General features: G+C 49.1%; 1 protein-coding gene across 1 annotated transcript in view; it reads right to left on the reverse strand.

The window, feature by feature from the left end:
- Positions 1-2187: 2187 nt before the first annotated feature.
- prmt3 (protein arginine methyltransferase 3) overlaps positions 2188-17526 on the reverse strand; it is a 28430-nt gene continuing 13091 nt past the window's right edge. The window contains exons 11-16 of the mRNA XM_068311857.1: positions 16431-16509; positions 13090-13277; positions 10988-11074; positions 6036-6086; positions 4969-5056; positions 2188-2344 (exon numbers count right to left, since the gene is read on the reverse strand). Of these exons, the coding sequence (XP_068167958.1) occupies positions 2235-2344; positions 4969-5056; positions 6036-6086; positions 10988-11074; positions 13090-13277; positions 16431-16509 (603 nt within the window). The 3' untranslated portion in view covers positions 2188-2234. The remainder of the gene's footprint in view (positions 2345-4968; positions 5057-6035; positions 6087-10987; positions 11075-13089; positions 13278-16430; positions 16510-17526) is intronic.

Below are 17526 nucleotides of genomic sequence, written 5' to 3' on the forward strand. Positions count from 1 at the left end.
GTTTGGGGGGGGGGGTCCGGGGGGGGCCCGGATTCCAAAACACTGCATTGCGCACTGACCGAGGCTCCCGGAACGCACGCGGGATTCAAAGGAAACGCTCGAGCCTCCTGTTTGAGGTGACCGACTGACCGGAAGTGTTCAGGATGATGGACACACACACACACACACACACACACACACACACACACACACACACACACACACAGACACACACACACACACACACACACAAACCTGAACATTTCTTTCTTTTGTTTTCATCATGTTTGTATTTTGTGTGTGTGTGTGTGTGTGTGTGTGTGTGTGTGTGTGTGTGTCCAGTATGGTGGGTGGGGGGAGGGGCCTTTCTAATTGTTTTTAATTAATTGAAACAGTTTTTTTATTGTATGAAAAGTGTTTTATAAATAAAGTTAGTTTTATTTTCATTTAAAGTGTTCAGAATAATGAACACACTCACACACACACACACACACACACTCACATACACACACACACACACACTCACACACTCACACACACACACACACACACACACACACACACACACACACACACACACTCACACACACACACACACACACACACACACACACACACACACACACACACACACACACACACTCAAACACACACACACACACACACACACTCAAACACACACACACACACACACACACACACACACACACACACACACACACACACACACACACTCAAACACACACACACACACACACACACACACTCAAACACACACACACACACACACACACACACACACACACACACACACACACACACACACACACACTCAAACACACACACACACACACACACACACACTCAAACACACACACACACACACACACACACACTCACACACACACACACACACACACACACACACACACACACACACACACACACACACACACAGACACACACACACACACACACACACACACACACACACACACACACACACACACACACACACACACACACACACACACACACACACACACACACACAACGGTCTCGCGGACGCTGATCTCAGACCCGCCAGTCGGGTTTGTGTCGTTGCTAAGCAACCTGGTTGTTTACCCGCTGCTGTTTCACCTCAGATTAAAAAATAATAATTAACATAAATTCAACGTTTATTGTGACGTCAACAGGTCATTCAAACGCGCGCGCCCAAACCGGACGATCCACACACCGGGACACGCGCCACCCGGTTCGGACCCACGCAGATCGCGCGGGCCCGATCACGTGACAACCCCCCAGCCTGTAAACACCTGTTGGCCCCTCCCCCTCATTGATTGAAATGATTTGATGATGTCATTGATTTCTACCGTTGATCAGAGACCGTTTGGCTCGTGACAAAGTTTCATTTGAATAAGATTTTTTTTTTTCTGAATCCATCCGAGTCACGCGCCTCAGGAGGCGGGGCTACAAGTGTGTGTGGGGGGGTCGTGGGCGTGGCCTCCGGCTCGTTAATTAGAGCAGCCCGTGTAATTAATTGATCTCTCCCGGTGTTACCCGCGAGATAAGAAGCCTCATCCATCCTGGGCGCGTGACGGCAGTGATTCAGAAAGGGGGGGGGGGTTCATCCGGGGCCGTGACCCCATCATCATCATCATCATCATCATCACATCATCATCATCATCATCATCATCACCCTTTGATCTTTACAATTCAAGTTCGTGGGATTTGTGAGAAATAGGAAAAAAAAAATTTTTTCAACATTTTTAAAAATTATTTTAATCAAAATAAAACATTTTTTAGATAAAAATGTCACAATAAAAGTTATTTGTTTTTATTTTATTTACATTTATTTATACTATTTATATTTTGTTAATTATTTTCTGATTATTCATCTGAGAACAGAAAGTCTGAACCTTTTAGGACAATTTATTCCAAATGAAAAAAAAGCTCCAAATATTTTTTTTTTAAAAATTCAGATTATTAGAAATATTACGATAAAATCAGAGTTTTAATTCTTTGAATTCAGTAGTTGCACCTCATTAACAGACACATAAATAATTCCAGCGGGTGGAAACCCCTCTTTTAACGTGGCTCTAAAATAGAAGCGCCTGATTGGCCCATCTCAAGAGATCAAGAGGTTGCCATGGTGACCAGGTGGAAAAAAAAAACGAGAGGAGAAAATCTGTTTCAGCTTGAAGTTGTTTTTATTCAAACAAACAGAAGCAGGAGGGGATGGGGGGGCGATGACATCACTGCAGGCCGTAGGTCAACTTCCTGTCCCGGAGTTCAAGGGTCACCAGAAGCGAGCGGGGGTCCTTCCTGTTTTTACGTACGGCGATCTTTCCCTGGAGCTCCTCCCCTGAAGCGTCAGACAGAAACACGATTTGACGTTTGGCTGCCCGAGGCAAACGACTGTTTACCCGCCGGGCAAACAAGCCCCGCCCCTGACCACACCTCCTTCAGGTCGCTACGGAACCCGGAGAGTGACTCGCTGACTCCGGGGTCTTTCCTGTCATCACGTTTCTCTTGTTACCATGGCAACGCCGCCGTCAGCAACCACACTCCGGGTCGTCCCGACAGGAACTCCCCCCACAATTTCAAAGTAAGGGCGTGAATAATAGACTGCGTATCATTTTGACCGCCTCAGGCTCCGCCCCCTCCGCAACTCAAAGATTCCAAATAAGGAAAAAACCAATCAGAACCGTTTCAGAGAGAGAATTCCACTCGGAGCATCGGGAGGCGGGATCAGGAAGGCGTGATGCTCCCAGGGGGCGGGGTCAGAGCGGGCGACCTTTGGTGACCTTTCCGGAGCCCTAAAATAATTTCACAGACAACTTTCCAGCCCCCCCCTCGGGAAGGCGTAAAATGTGCGGCCGGGAGGAGGAGCTAACCATGTGTGGAAATGAGTTGGGGGGGGGAGAGGGGGGGCAGCTCGCCGTCGTACATCAACACGCCTCAGAATCGGCCCTGCCCCCCCCCCACAGCGAGGCGCAGCCCCCCGTGAAATTACAGCCGAATCAGCGGTTCGCACCGACGCCGTTTAGCTCACGAAACGAAGGGAGGGGCTACGAGCTGCCCCGCCTCCACCGCCCCCTTAGCCCCGCCCTCACGCCGCAGCCATCTTTCTCAGCTCCGCCCCCTCCACCCCACAGCTAAAGATCCGTCCGGGTCCAGGAATGTGTGTGTTTATACAGGTGAGGCCACACCCTCCCTCTGGGATGGAGGGGGCGGGACCAGATACCACCTAACCAATGACAGGTGGGGACCGCCCCCTCAATGCGGCGCCGGAGAGTGACGGATTATCCGCCGACAGGATGAGCAGGGATGTTTGGTTCCGTCCCCCTCTGCCGGCCCCTCCCACCGACGCCACGGAGTTAATTACCGCCGCCCCCCCGAACCCGTCCAATAGGATCGCACCGCCGCCGCCATTAATCACCACCGACACGCCGCCGTTAAAGACGACGGCTGATGTTTACCGGACCTACAGAACCAACAGCGTGTGTGTGTGTGTGTGTGTGTGTGTGAGTGTGTGTGTGTGTGTGTGTGTGTGTGTGTGTGTGTGTGTGTGAGTGTGTGTGTGTGTGTGAGAGTGTGTGAGTGTGTGTGTGTGTGTGTGTGTGAGTGTGTGTAGGCGTGTGTGTGTGTGTGTGTGTGTGTGTGTGTGTGTGTGTGTGTGAGTGTGTGTGTGTGTGTGAGAGTGTGTGAGTGTGTGTGTGTGTGTGTGTGTGTGTGTGTGTAGGCGTGTGTGTGTGTGTGTGTGAGTGTGTGTGTGTGTGTGTAGGCGTGTGTGTGTGTGTGTGTGTGTGAATGAGTGTGTGTGTGTGTGTGTGTGTGTGTGTGTGTGTGTGTGTGTGTAGGCGTGTGTGTGTGTGTGTGTGTGTGAATGAGTGTGTGTGTGTGTGTGTGTGTGTGTGTGTGTGTGTGTGTGTGTGTGTGTGTGTGTAGGCGTGTGTGTGTGTGTGTGTGTGTGAATGAGTGTGTGTGTGTGTGTGTGTGTGTGTGTGTGTGTGTGTGTGTGTGTGTGTGTGTGTTTTATCTTCAAGGTGACACCAGGAAGTTTTATAACCAGAGGGAAGTTTAGTGTAGAAGTATCCAAGTGCTCGTGAATTTGAGAGTGCAAAGGAGTGTGTGTGTGTGTGTGTGTGTGTGTGTGTGTGTGTGTGTGTGTGTGTGTGTGTGTGTGTGTGTGTGTGTGTGTGTGTGTGTGTGTGTGTGGAGCAGGAAGCTGCTGTTAAAAACTCAATTTCTGGTTTACTGCCCCTCGAGGAGGTTGGGGACTATCAGGGTGCCAGGGTGGAGCGAGCCCATCAATAACCCACCACACACACACACACACACACACACACACACACACACACACACACACACACACACACACACACACACACACACACACACACACACACAGTGCTGGACCTTTGCTGCTGCAGCGTGAGTTTAAAATCATCCGTATTTAAACCGACTGGTTCTGAATTCCAGTTATGAATGTGTGTGTGTGTGTGTGTGTGTGTGTGTGTGTGTGTGTGTGTGTGTGTGTGTGTGTGTGTAGTGTCACTATATCCTCAGGTAACCCTGAGAGCCCAGATGCTCTGCTGACTGTAACATTAGACACAAATAAAGCCGTGGAGGCGATCTAGCGGCGCCTGCAGGAAACGGTCATCAGTCCTTTCACAATAAAAGAGCTGAGAAAAATGTCGGGTTTAACCAAAGGAAATCCAGGTTTAACCAGTGGTGATCCTGGTTTAAACAGTGGAAATCCAGTTTTAACCAGCTAAGATCCAGGTTTAACCAGTGGAGATCCAGGTTTAACCAGTGGTGATCCTGGTTTAACCAGTGGAGATCCAGGTTTAACCAGTGGAGATTCAGGTTTAACCAGTGGAGATTCAGGTTTAACCAGTGGGAATCCAGGTTTAACCAGCGATGATAGATAACCTGTGATTGATAACTGGTGACTGATAACTGGTGACGGCGGCGGCGACTGACCTGCGCAGACAGGAAGTGGCGTCTCCAGCAGGAACAGCGTTTGTTTCCAGTGAGTTCGGGGCCCCTGGGGGCCGGTGGAGAACGTCACCTGAGAACAGGGGGAGGAAACATTAAGACAGGAAGTAACAGACAGAAAAATTCACTGAATTCAGTTTGATCAATAAACTGGATTAAAATAAGAATATAGTTTAGAAGAGAAATCATAGCATTATCAATAAATTACCATCAAAATAGTTTAAGTAAAAAAATAATGAAAATGAAAAACATCCAATAAAAATTAAGATTATTTATTAAATATTATTTATTATTATTACATATTTTCAATAAATTGAAGAAAGGCAGTATTTAAAAGTTAACAAGACAATTTTTTAAATTAAAAATATAAACATATTACAAATACATTTCCTTCAACCATAAAATAGTTATTACATTAAATGTCATTTAAAAAATTAAAATAATTTTGAAATTGAAAGAAATAAGAATAAATCTAATCGTGTGTTATTTAATGGTTTAGTACTTATAAATAAAATAAATTCATTTAGCGTTCTCTCCAACAGGATCAATACATATAAACTGTGACATAAATTTAAATTTGTCAGTCAGGCAGAAAAACTGATAGAATCTAACGGTTGTGGGAACCTGGTTTTGTTCTGGTCCTGTTCTGGTTCTGTTCTGGTTTTGTTCAGGTTTTGTTCTGGTCCTGTTCTGGTTTTGTTCTGGTTCTGTTCTGGTTTTGTTCAGGTTTTGTTCAGGTTTTATTCTGGTTCTGTTCCGGTTCTGTTCTGGTTCTGAGTGACTCGGTTTCATTAATGAACCTAACCCTAATCCCAGACTAACAGATAATCCCGCGTCTCGTTCTTCCCGCCTCCCAGTGACGATACTTCCTGTTTCCTGTTAGGACCTCAGCTACACCTCCAGGGTGTTGGTTTGCTGGCTAAGCGCTTGTCTCAGCAGTCGGACGCCGTCGGTTACCAGTGAACGCCCCTGGGGGGATTGTGTGAATGTGGGGGGGGGGCACACTAAGACGTGATCCTGATTGGTTTCCGTTAAACGGCGCCGGCGCTCACCTTGTTGCTGCAGCCGCTGTCAAAGGAAACGTCAAAGTAGCCGACGATTGCCTGCAATGAAATATGAGCCGGGGGTTAAAATGTGACACAATAAACCCCCCCCCAGTCTGTTTGAATACTTGGAAGTGAGTGCCGAGGGGGGGGCCCCTAATGAGACCTGAACCGACGGTTTCAGCGTTCACCTCATTATTGATGACATCATCAACGTCCCTTTAAACGTTCTTGGGCTCTGGACGACAGTTAAAGGGACCACCCCCCACCTCATTGCCCCCCCCCCCATCTCAATTGGGACCCGTCACCGGACAAAGGAAGTAAATGCGTGGCGACGGCGTCGACATTGGTCTGCTGACCTCCAGAAAAACGCCGAGGCGGCAATTTTTTGGTGACGGCACTGGGGGGGGGGGGGCAAACCCGAACCAACCTGGTTCTAACGGGACGAGGTCATGTGATCACATGATCATGTGAGCGGAGGTTTAGCCAGCTGAGGTTTAGCCAGTGGATATCCAGGTTTAACCAGTGGAGATCCAGGTTTAACCAGTGGAGATCCAGGTTTAACCAGTGGAGATCCAGGTTTAACCAGTGGAGATCCAGGTTTAACCAGTGGAGATCCAGGTTTAACCAGTGGAGATCCAGGTTTAACCAGTGGAGATCCAGGTTTAACCAGTGGAGATCCAGGTTTAACCAGTGGAGATCCAGGTTTAACCAGCGGAGATCCAGGTTTAACCAGTGGAGATCCAGGTTTAACCAGTGGAGATCCAGGTTTACCAGTGGAGATCCAGATTTAACCAGTGGAGATCCAGGTTTAACCAGCGGAGATCCAGGTTTAACCAGTGGAGATCCAGGTTTAACCAGCGGAGAACCCGGTTCTAACGGGACAAGGTCGTGTGATCACGTGATCATGTGACGTTAGAGACGGGAACCTGATCAAAACAGACTTGATCAATCGATCGGTGAATCACAGATGACGGCTGATCCTGGGGGTGATGTGTGGGGTAAATACCACCCCTCCCTCTCCCTCCCATCTACCCCCCCAGGCTTGTTCCCCAACCCCCCCCCCCCACTGGAGGAGAGGCAGTCTATCAATCTCAGGCGCTCACTTGTAGCGGCGATGATGCAGAACTAATAGCTTTTAATCCTGACGCAGCTGACAAGTTGGAGGCCGGCGCTCCGGACGGAGAGGAGGAATCGATGCCAGTGGGGGGGAGGGGTAAGTGGGGGTGGGGGTAAAAGGAGAAGGACGGTGGGTGGGGGGGCAGACGAGTGGTCGGAACGCCGGTTTTATCGCTTCGTCTTTCGTTTGAACGAAATCCGTCAAAATATTTTGCGTCGTTTTGTCTCATAGAGATCAAACAATCGGGGCTTCAATCAAACTTTATCGACACGGACAGGAAGGGGGCGGAGCCACAAGCACGTGTTTAAATTTTTTAAAAAAGGACGAAAAAAAATGGATGAAGGAGCGTGTCGACGCGACGCAATTACAGCGTCTAATGAACGCTAAAGAGACGCCGCTCCGGCGGTAATTAGAGGATTAGCTGTAATTACCCATCATGCTCGGCGGCGTCACCTTTCCTCCTCCGCCCGGGGGAGGCGGGGCTCGTGTCGCCGTGAGCGAGATGGATCGTCGACCGCGGCGGTTTGGATTTAGGCCATAGACAGGAAGTTAAGAGGGAAACGTGTTGGCCCCGCCCACCTGGCCCCACCCCCGAGGTCGCCCCGACGGCGTGGAGAACGTACGGGTCGGACGGCGCCGTGGTGGGGGGAAACGCCCTCACAAACATGTTTGCTTGTTTGTTGCTGCGCCGGCCAATCAGAAGAACCGTTAGCAATGCTAACTTGTTAGCATAGCTACTTTAAAGTGCTAATACTGCTATAGATTAGACACGATTTCCCAGCATGCCTTTCTGCAGTGCTGACGTACAGGTAAAGAGACGGGGGAGGGTGGGGAAGGAAAACAAAGGCTCAACTTAAATTACTCCCCCCGCCCCCCCCAACAGGACGAGGGCTTCTGCTTTCATCAGCGTTTAGCCTTGGGCCCTGGGCTCTGTCTGTGATAAGTGATGATGGGGGGGGCGGCTGACGGCCCATGGAGGGGGGCTCGGGGGGGGCACTCCGGCCCCCGCTCAGAGAGGGGGCGAAAATTAATAATTATCATCATGATAACACCAACAGGGAGCAATTCATCATCCTCCCCCCTCGCCCGGCTGCGTGTCAGCGCGCCGCGTGGCCCGGCCAGATACTGTTATACAAGGGGGGGGCTCTGAGGGGAGGGGGAGGGCACTATGAGGTGGGAGGGGGAGGGCTAATGCGCTTCTGATGGGTTTCATCCAGGCGTGGACGAATAGAGCACGCCCCCCTCACAGGCACGTCAGCGTGGACCCCCCCACTCCACAAAGGTGTGTGTGTGTAGGGGGGGGGGGTCCTCACTGGTCGGCGTTTGTTCACCATTGAACAAAACGGGTATGAGATAAAATTCACTTCTGACACAGAAGCTCCGCCCACAAACACCTCCTCCGAGTGAAGGACCAATAGGAACGCTCGTCCTGCAGGGACACGGTCTAATCCCAAAAGTATGTGTGTGTATGTACAGTATATACATATATATATATACACACACACACACACACAGCATATATACAGTATATTTAACTATTTATACTATTTATACAGTACAAATTTACTGTATATATCTATGTGTATATATATACACTAATATATATATATACACACACACACACACACACACACACACACATATATATATATATATACATACACATATATATATGCATGCTTTTTTTTTCTTTCATCATATGGAGTCTGCATTAGCATTAGCATTAGCGTTGTGGATCAGTGAGTACAGCAGACCAACGTTACCCACACAGAATAATAATACAACTGGACTGATTTAATAACGAAGGTTTGAGCTCTGAGAGTTTAAACTAGAGAGAAAAGTGTGAAAATGTTCACGTGTGTCTGAGAAACGTGTACAAAGTGTGTCGTGACGGATTGAACGCCTTTAACATCTAGAATCATCGTATAAAACAAAGCGGACGCCTCAGATTTTGTCCATCACGGGTTATTTTTGGGACGTAAGTCCCTCTTTAGACGAGGGACCAACGGTACGGTCGCCTGAACCAGTGGGCCCCCACGGTCAGATGAGGCTTTTCTGAGTGACACTGGGCACCTGGGCACTTCCTGTTGGCAGCTTCCTGTTTGCAGAAGCAGACGTTGGACGGCGAGCTGAGGAGCGCTTTAAAAAAGTCGAAGCGAGAGGATTTGTCTTGTGCGAGCGGCGCAGACACGGGGGCTGTGCTGTTCATTTAATGCAAGGTTGGGCAGGCGGGGGCTGATGAATGGACTGTCGACAGCAGAACAAAAGCAGCCGCTTCATCACGGGACAGGAAGCACCGCCGCTCCCCCCGCCGCGCCGCCGCTCCGCCAGGCGTTACCCTTCACACAGTCATACCTTAACTCCATCTGAGGCGCCGCAGATCGCTATCGCCGCGGTAACATCGCCCTCCTCCCCCGGGTCAACAGTCGATTTGTAAAAACAGGGATGAGAAGTAGGAGGAGATAAACCCAAAGACGAAACCGGCGTCGCCAAACGTGAACGAGATAAAAAGACATCGAAGCCGGGAAAAAGAGGAAGCTGGAAGCTGCTTCGCTGCAGCGGGAACGAAACGAAACGGGTCCCCAGGAATAGAAACGGGATGTTTCCAATTACAGCCCAGAAAAGACAGGGAAAAATGAGGGGGTGTTTACAGATCCCATTTACGTCCCCGGCTTCAGCGAGGAGCCAGATAATAACGTCTATTGATTGTCCATTAAAGCGCCGCGCCAGACAGCGCAGCGCTACGACACCGTATTTCAGCTCAGACCGATCGCTCCTGGGCGAGTCGTGAGGTCCGGAACCACTGATCCAACTGGAGAGAGTGGACGGGTTGGTTGGGGTAGACTGTGGCCACTGAGGCCAAACACACCCGCAAGCCTTTCTCGGTGTCTTGGTAGCCGTCATTGATCAAAAACACCACGACTCTCCAGTCCAGGCAGGTTCCAGCTGGGTTGCGTCAGGTCCTACGGTCGGAGGTCATTGGTTTATTTAGGAGACTTCCTGTTTGGAACCCTTGCCTAGTTCTCCTTGAGGGAAAACTGTGCCGTTCGGCATCACCAGACTTTTTTTGCCTCAATGGATCAGAGTGTCGTTGGAGGTCCAGAGGCCGAGTCGACACCTTGAACTGGTTGGGTTCTTGAACCCAATCTGGTCGGCTGTTGGGTTCTGATGCTCAGGGGTTCGTCACAGATGCATCCAATGTGGACGATCAAACTGGTCCACAGGTCTGTAGCCGTGGCGGTCCATCTGTTTGGACACTCTTCTATCAGAACCCTAGACCTCCCGAGGACCGGACAACTTAGTCTGGGCTTTGCTCTCGGTTAGCGTTGGGTAACAGTCACCCTGCTACCGGTTGGACGGAAACCCAAATCCAAAATACGACTAACAGAAAAACTTTTTATGAAATACAAGAAACACGATCCAACGTGGGGCAGAAAGACGGTTCCGGGTTTGAGTCCTGCTCCCTGTTCCCGTAGTCTGGGAACAGGACCTCCGCCTCGTTCTTTATGAGTTGACGTCCAACACTCGGAGTGAATCATTTAAAGAAAATCACACCAAAGAAATCGTAAAGTGAACGAACTTTCTCCTCCTCACTTCCTGTTTTAATGACGCTTTTATCACTCCGCAAAAAAAACAACTACAGATGCTAATGAGGTGAAGAAACGACATCCTTCTTCCTGTTATCTGTGACTGGGACTCAAACAAACACCCTGGTGTGTGTGTGTGTGTGTGTGTGTGTGTGTGTGTGTGTGTGTGTGTGTGTGTGTGTGTGTGTGTGTGTGTGTGTGTGTGTGTGTGTGTGTGTGTGTGTGTGTGTGTGTGTGTGTGTGGGGTAACTCACGGTGCAGTCGGTGGTGTGGGTCATCTTCAGGCTGAAGTCCGACGTGAAGTCCAGCTCCGACGGACGAACTCTGCTGCAGTCCATCGTCTGTTGGAGGAAAAACACCTGTGAAGCGTGAAACTTCCTGTAGCAGGAAGTGGAACTACAGCAGTCGGATATGATGGCGAGCGGTTGTTTGTATCTACGAATGTTTGTAAGTTGGTTGTTCGTATCCACGAATGTTTGTAAGTTGGTTGGCTGTATCTATGAATTTTTGTAAGTCAGTTATTCGCATCTGCGAATGTTCGCAAGTGGCTTGTTTTTAACCACGAATGTTCTTAGGTTGGTTGTTTATATCTGTGAATGTTTGTTAGTTGGTTTTTCGTATCTACGAATATGTATGTCAGTTGTTTGTATCTACGAATGTTCCTAAGTTGGTTATTCGTATCTATAAATGTTCGTAAGTTGGTTATTCGTATCTATGAATGTTTGTAAGGGTTGTTCATATCTGCGAATGTTTATAAGTCGGTTATTCATATCCACGAAGGTTAGTATGTCGGTTGTTCATATCAACAAAAGTTCCCAAGTCGGTTGGTCATATTTACGAATGTTCGTAAGTCAGTTATTCATATCTACAAATGTTTGCAAGTCTGTTGTCCGCATCTATGAATGTTCGTAAGTCGTTTTTTTGTATTTAAGAATGTTCGTATGTCAGTTGTTCGTATCTATGAATGTTTGTAAGTTGGTTGTTCATATCCACAAATGTTTGTAAGTCGGTTGGTCGTATGTTTGAATGTTCCTAAGTCAGTTATTCGCATCTACAAATGTTTATAAGTATGTTGTTTGTATCTGCAAATGTTCGTAAGTGGCTCGTTTGTGTCCATGAATATTAGTAGATCGATTGTTTTTATCTATCAGTGTTTGTAAATTGGTTGTTTGTATCTACGAATATTCATAAGTCGGTTGTTTGTATCCATGAATGTTTGTAAGTTGGTCGTTTGTATCTACGAATGTTAGTAAGTCAGTTATTCGTATCTATGAATGTTCATATCTTGAGGACTTGTTGTATTTCCGTTTCCTGTGTTGAACGACTGAACACAGGATGCGTCGGACTCCTCTTGACGTACTCGTGGATGGTGGGCGGAGTCTTTTCGAGGCCGTTCTGACGGGTTTCAGTAGTTTTCTAGTGTAATCCCTCCTCTGAGGAGCAGAATCTCATTTGCTTTGCAGGACTGTAGAATTCCATGAACGGACTCTCAATTTTACGGAATGGAGGCCAGGCTTAATGGAATGTTATTGGATCGTATCAACGGCGGCGATAGATGAAGGTGCGTGTAATTTGGGCCGCGGCGCCGTCTATTTGTCACTGGAGGGGAGAAACTATCGATTCCACCATTCAAATTCCATTACGTCAAGTCCAGCCCTCATTCATCACGGCGTCAGGCGGCGCCGCTTAGCAAACACGCCAAGCAGCCGAGACAAGACGAGGAGAGGAAGAGTCAGACCAGGCCTCGGTTAGCAGGAGTGTGTGTGTGTGTGTGTTATCAGTGTGTGTGTGTGTGTGTGTGTGTGTGTGTGTGTGTGTGTGTGTGTGTGTGTGTGTGTGTGTTCTCCCATCAGAATGGTGAAAACCGCTCTATCCACAGGAGGCTGAGAGTAATGAAGTTTCCTTAAGAGGAACTTAAACAAGGATTAGACAGATCCATCAGCCAGCAGCGCATACACACACACACACACACACACACACACACACACACACACCTTCAGGACCCTATCTCCCTCCACAGCTGACTCTTCCACCAACTCAATCCTTCCTCCTTCCAGCTCAGAACATCTTTGTGGATTCAGTTCAAACGGACAAAACGTGCACAATGACAACCTAAAGCCGATCAATAGTGATCAATAGTGATCAATATCAGAATATAAGGAAGCTAATTTCATCCACAGTTGAAAAACCCCCCACCATGATCCCACTTTGGTTTGTTAGACAGACCTTCACCTCAACTCCAACATCCAAACACAACACTTTGGCTCCTCCCACTTTGATACGTCACATCACGTGTCTCACCACACACACACACACAGACACACACACACACGTGTGTATGTGTGTATGTCATCACCTGTACGACCGTGGGCTCAGAGATGAGTTTGTCGGCCGTCACCACCTCCACCAGCGCCTCTGGCACCACTGCCTTCTTCATGCAGCTCATGTTGAAGCCGTAGACGTCGTCCCAGAATGCAATGCGGTCCTGGTGCTTCTGTCTGTCTCCCACCGCCGCCAGGCTGATGCTACAAAGGTCTGGGTAGACTGGAGGAGAGGTGGAGAAAACGTCAGTGTGACATCATCAGCGTTCGGGTCAAAGGTCAGGGGTCACAAACATCACAGCAGCCAGAGGTGATGAAGATGAAGATGAAGGTTTGAGCTCTACTTTTGCGCTGCGGTCCAGCGAGGAAACGTTCCCGGGTCTAATTTACTCGACTCCAGAGATCATTAATCACAACTAGAGGAAAACACGACCAAACTCTGCAGACGATCTCCGTGGCGACACGTTAACGCCTGAAATCCATCCGCCGCCCCGGCGTCCTGTGGGTGTGGAGCGCCGCATCAATTCCACACCGCCGTCCTAATGACTGAATCCATCACGCGTGCTCCGAACACGCCTGCTGATATCTGTCCTCCATCACATGTTCTGCTCCCAACGCCACACGGGAGAGACGTGGACCGAACACGGGTTCAGGCAGGGAGGTCATCGCCTGCGAGGCCTGAAAAACCCACCTGCGGTCTGAGACCGCATCTCGTTCTTTACCACGTGTTGGTGGATGGATACAACATCAGTTAGACCGCATCTCGTTCTTTACCACGTGTTGGCGGATGGATACGACATCAGTGAGACCGGATCTCGTTCTTTACCACGTTTTGGCAGATGGATACGACATCAGTGAGACCGCATCTCGTTCTTTACCACGTGTTGGCAGATGGATACAACATCAGTGAGACCGCATCTCGTTCTTTACCACGTGTTGGCGAATGGATACGACATCAGTGAGACCGCATCTCGTTCTTTACCACGTGTTGGCGGATGGATACAACATCAGTGAGACCGCATCTCGTTCTTTACCACGTTTTGGCAGATGGATACAACATCAGTGAGACCGCATCTCGCTCTTTACCACGTGCTGGCGGATGGATACGTCAGTGAGACCGCATCTCGCTCTTTACCACGTGTTGGCGAATGGATACGACATCAATGAGACCGCATCTCGTTCTTTACCACGTGTTGGAGGACGGATACGACATCAGTGAGACCGCATCTCGCTCTTTACCACGTGCTGGCGGACGGATACGACGTCATCCTGATTCCAGCACCTCAGACGACCCCGCCCTCGATGGGTTAATATTCTGCGTTCTAAACTGATTATTAATCCCGTTTTAATGTCCGTCTCCTTCCTGTCGTTAATACGTTTGGTCATTAGCGCGCGGCTAACACGCTTCAGGCTACGCTAGCCCCCTGCTGTGAAGTAGCATTAGCGCATTAGCACATTAGCACTACGCAGGCCTCAGGCCTGAGCGTCAGGATACCGAAGAAGAAGTAACGACGATCAGCTGACCAGTCAGTGACGCTAACAGTTAGCATCACAGACGAACGTTTTAAACTTTTCCACATATTTATAAACAAAAATTAATTTACATAAGACAGGGAGGCGGGGCCTGTGTTAATCACTGTGAATTAAACTTTAATGATAATAAAACAGATGAATAACACATTAAAATTAAATTAAATTAGATAAATTTAAAAGAATCTTAAATTTTTAAAAAAAATAAAACAATAAAATAAAATAAAATAAAATTCAATTCAATCAAATCAAATTAAAACAAATTAATTCATTAATTAAAATAAAAGCGAATCCAACTCCAACACTTTATTTACTTCGCCGTCACGTGGTGGCGTTCCGTGTCACGTGACCTCCGACCTGTCGGACCATAAAGCGAGGAGGGTGGCGGCTGACGGATGGGGGGACTCTCACGGACGCCCATTATTAGCCGAAGGCCACACACACACACACACACACACACACACACACACACACACACACACACACACACATTTACTCTGATTACTGAACCGAGTGAGTAATTATGAGGAGCAGGTGAGGGGGGGTTGGAGGGGGCGGGGCCGGGGAGAAGCAGCGATGGATGGACAGACGACAGGAGGAAGTACGGTTCAGATTGAGGAGGAGTAAGAGGGGGGGCAGGATGGTGGGGGGGGGGGCACAGGCACCCCCAGATTCATGGCTTTGACATCTGTGTCCTTCTCGACTCGCTGCTTGCGGCCGTTTGTCATGGACCCCCCCAGAGGCCCCACCCGGTCCTACGCTCCCATTGGTCGGCTGCAGAAGAAGGGGGGGGGGGGCGTCGGACAGGACCGATCCTTCTCCCCAGGCGCGGGGCTGAGCCAGGCGAGCAGGGACGCGTTTAGGGATGAAGGGGAGGTTAATGTAGTGGGGAGAATGAGGGGGGGCAGGGGGCGGGGCAACGAGGCTAATGTAGCTTAAACACACATAGTGCCAGCCCCAACTCCCCCCTCCCCCACCGGCCGGGGGCAGGAACCTCCAAATACACTCCCCAAACCTGAGAACGGTCCGTTAGAATAAACTCAGGAGCCAATCAGCAGGGCCGCTGGGAGAGGGGGAGGAGCCAAGAGCACCGCTAGCATGTTAGCCCATTAGCATTTAACACGCGAGTTGTTTAAAAAATACATTGTTATGGAAATATGAAGTGGTTCAGTTAAGTGTCACTATGACATCACCAGGGTGACGTCATCAGTGTGACGTCATCGGTGTGACGTCATCAGTGTGACGTCATCAGTGTGATGTCATCAGTCAGATATTCATCTGTTTGGTTTCGTTTGGACCTATCAGTGTCTCCCTCTGTCTGACCCCGCCTTCACCTGTCCCCATAGGGGCTGTCTATCAACGTGTGTGTGTGTGTGTGTGTGTGTGTGTGTGTGTGTGTGTGTGTGTGTGTGTGTCCTCTCCGTGTCCCCAGGAGCCACTAAAGCCGGTGGCGTGGAACCGTCCGTCAGTTGGGTCACAAGTCATTAAATCGGGTCAGTGGTACGGATGACACACACACACACACACACACACACACACACACACACACACACACACACACACACGTTCATTCTTAGCTGATCTTTACATAAGCAGGTTTTTTTTGGGACATTCAGCCTCTTTTGTCGGGTCGTGGGGGGGCGGAGCCTATCCCAACAGAAGGCGGGGTTTATCCTTGTGTCACATGGAAAGGCAAACAAGCGGCCACGCCCACATTTACATGTCCAATCAATTCAGAGCGACCAGTTCTCCTCGGTGGTTCTGGAGTTTCTGGAACCGATCGGGTCCAGGTCCACCAGATACATATCAATAATAAATCAATCAATAATGAGGACATGTGACCCACCTGAGCCCCCGTCAGACAGGTACGTGTCTCTGGCGAACAGAACCGAGTCCAACATGGACTCAAAGAGCAGGAAGTAACCCTGGAAAGAGAGGGAAAGAGTCATGGAAAGTCCTGGAAGGTCCTGGAAGGTCATAATCAATAATCCCATGCAGGGAGGAGCCTCAATGGCACGGGGACCTGAACCCGGCGAGACCCACGTGGTCTCCTACCCAGCATGCAACGCTGCGACCTTGGGCTGACCTTGTGCTCCGTCAACCAGAGGATTGTCCATTAACGGCGGAATGAGTTCTGTCCACATCGGTTGGCGTCGACCTGACAAAGCGCTTTTCCACCAGCAGATCGACCAATCAGAGGAGCCGATCTGTCAGGCGACGCCCACCTGACCTCTGAAGGTCTGCTGTGATTCAGGATCTAGAACCAGATCCGTTAAAGTCCTGCATGACCCCAGATGGGGCCTCCATGGATTGGAGGCCACGCCCACAGGTGGGGCCTCCATGGATTGGAGGCCACGCCCCCAGGTGAACCCCTCCTCATGCTACCTGGAGCTCCAGGATGAGACCAGTGGAGATAAGAACCTGATGAACACAGCTTCTGATTGGACGACAAACAGGAAGCAGCTCTGATTTATTACCCGACTCCTAAATCCCCTTTCTCTGTCAGGGGCGCCATCTATGACAATGGCCCCGCCCCCCGTCACCGCCCACGTCCACCCAAGTCCGTGTCACGTGAGGGATTCATACGACCAGCCGAGTCGTGGAAAGAGTTGATAATAACAGGAAGTCCTCAACATACGAACACAACTGGTTCTAGAGGTTGTTCATAAGTTGAATTGTTTGTAAATTGAATTGTTTGCAAGTCGTTATTTATTAAAATTTAAATGTCATTACTGAGTTTGGTTGAAAACGGACAACAAAGAAGTTCTTAATTTTGCTTATGTCTCACGTTGAGATAGCAACATTAGCGACGTTAGCAACATCCACATCCTGCCACAGGTTTCCGCTCCACCTAAACGGTGAAGCTAGACGGCGCTGTGACGACGCCTGAAGGTTGAATCTCCAACTGGACTTGAGTTACAAACAGAACTTGAACAAAGACC

The sequence above is a fragment of the Antennarius striatus genome, chromosome 1 (genome assembly GCF_040054535.1).
Source record: "Antennarius striatus isolate MH-2024 chromosome 1, ASM4005453v1, whole genome shotgun sequence".
In the NCBI taxonomy this organism is placed as follows: domain Eukaryota; kingdom Metazoa; phylum Chordata; class Actinopteri; order Lophiiformes; family Antennariidae; genus Antennarius; species Antennarius striatus.